The sequence below is a fragment of the Impatiens glandulifera genome, chromosome 4 (genome assembly GCF_907164915.1).
Source record: "Impatiens glandulifera chromosome 4, dImpGla2.1, whole genome shotgun sequence".
NCBI lineage: Eukaryota > Viridiplantae > Streptophyta > Magnoliopsida > Ericales > Balsaminaceae > Impatiens > Impatiens glandulifera.
The window spans coordinates 19681260-19683176 of NC_061865.1; the positions used below are offsets into that span (position 1 = coordinate 19681260).

General features: G+C 30.6%; 1 protein-coding gene across 1 annotated transcript; it reads right to left on the reverse strand.

Annotated features, from left to right (window-relative positions):
* Positions 1 to 433: 433 nt before the first annotated feature.
* LOC124934900 (mitogen-activated protein kinase kinase kinase 20-like) lies at positions 434 to 1249 on the reverse strand. The gene has a single exon (XM_047475393.1). The coding sequence runs from the start codon at positions 1247 to 1249 to the stop codon at positions 434 to 436; it is 816 nt and encodes a 271-aa protein (XP_047331349.1).
* Positions 1250 to 1917: the final 668 nt, after the last annotated feature.

The window sequence follows — 1917 nt, forward strand, 5'->3', positions numbered from 1 at the left end:
CGTCTTTTTACTTCAAAAGGACATCAATTGTAAACATGTAGAATTTGAAAAGTGTAGAAAATAATATTTTACTCACCTCTTTAAAAGATTATAGGGACTAGTTGTTATCCAAAACTCAGTATATGGATGTCATTTGATGAGTAAATGCCTGCACCATATGTAAATGAACATTAAGTAAAAAATCATTATAAATAAATTTGTAAGTCTAATAAGTCTAAGTTTACATTAATACCTTCTTGTTATATAAATTAAAAATCTTTATTTGTTTGTATTATACACATTATTCCTTCCAAGATTCCGCACAAGCTTAATTCATAAATCCTAAAATAAAATAAAAATAAGTAAAAAAATAATCAAATAACAAACATAAATTTAACAACAAATTAATTAATCAAATACCGTTTAGGATCAATGTACGGAAGTAAAGAAGCGCCTATGCGTTATTTTGGGCGGGAGAAGGATTCTCGCTCCTACCGACGATGAACTGATGTTGTAGAAGCATATTTGCGCTCCATCTTTTCTTTGGATCTTTAGTTGTGCACCTCTTCCAAAAATCGAAAGCCTCTTTGGACATTTTACTTCGCTTTATTAGTTTAATAAGATTTTGGTTCATATTTTTGCATTTCCATTGCGGAGTTGATGTGATCATTTCAAAAAAGGAGCATCCCAATGCCCAAATATCGGTAGAAGTATCATATTCTCCATCGTTTAATGTCTCAAGAGGCATATAATGAGGAGTACCTAACGTCATTCCCGGAAGATTGAATGGATGAATAGTCATACCAAAGTCTCCTATTTTGGCCTTCTCGTCGACCATTAATATGTTTTCCGGTTTTATACCACAATGGACATATCCACTCTCATGGATGTAGCGCAGACCCTTTAAAATGGAAAGTGTATATTCCTTTGCTTCAATTTCGGAGATTCCGTTGTATTTAGATGTCTTTGATGATTGAATGCGGTCGTGCAAAGTGCCGCCCGAGGCGTACTCCAAGAAGATATTTGTAAAAAAATTTGTGCCTTCAACGGTGAAATCATAACCATATAAACGAATAATATGTGGGCATTCTTTAAATTTAGAGAGAATATCCCTTTCGTGTAGGAGAGATGATGAATTTTCGTACTCCGCGGATTTAACTGCCATTATTAGAATGGACGGATAGAGACAATGTCCTTCTAATGGACGGCCTAGATAGACAACTCCATAACTGCCTTCGCCCAATTTCTCGAGTCTCTCCCACAAAGACATTATTATTCCTTTCAAAGTAAAAAATAATTACGATTAGGAGAGAAATAACGAAATATTCAAATACACAAACAAATATGTAGAAAAAAATAATCACATACCAATTGATGCAAAGTACCAAAAAATCAAAAGAGAACGGATTGAGTTGAGTGTTATAGAAATTTTGGGAAGAGGAATGTGTATGATGAATTTTTCTTGAATTGACTTGATTGGGATAGTTTTATATAAAATAAAATAGATTTGAAACAGTAAAAAGCTAATTATTAGGAAGAAATATTTTATAATAAAAGATTTATTATATTTAAATAAAGAAAAAAATAAAAAAAGATTTGTGATTTATTAAACAAAAATTTGAAACAATTAATTAATAGGAAGAAAGATTTTATAATAAAAGATTAATTAAAAACCATAAAATTTTAATAGGCATAAATTTAGGAGGACTAATATTCTTCGACTAAGACTAAGTCTTTACAAGTAAAACATGGAAAAAAACGCTTTCTTTCACAACTGACACAGACTAATTAAGATTTTTCTTCTAGAGAGAAAGAGATTGAAATCAGTTTCCTCTTAATTTGTTTAGTGTTGTCTTAATTAGTAGATCTATCTAGCTATCTATCTGTTTCTCCCACAGAAAATTTTGCATTTAGGAATAATTAATTAGCAAAAATAAA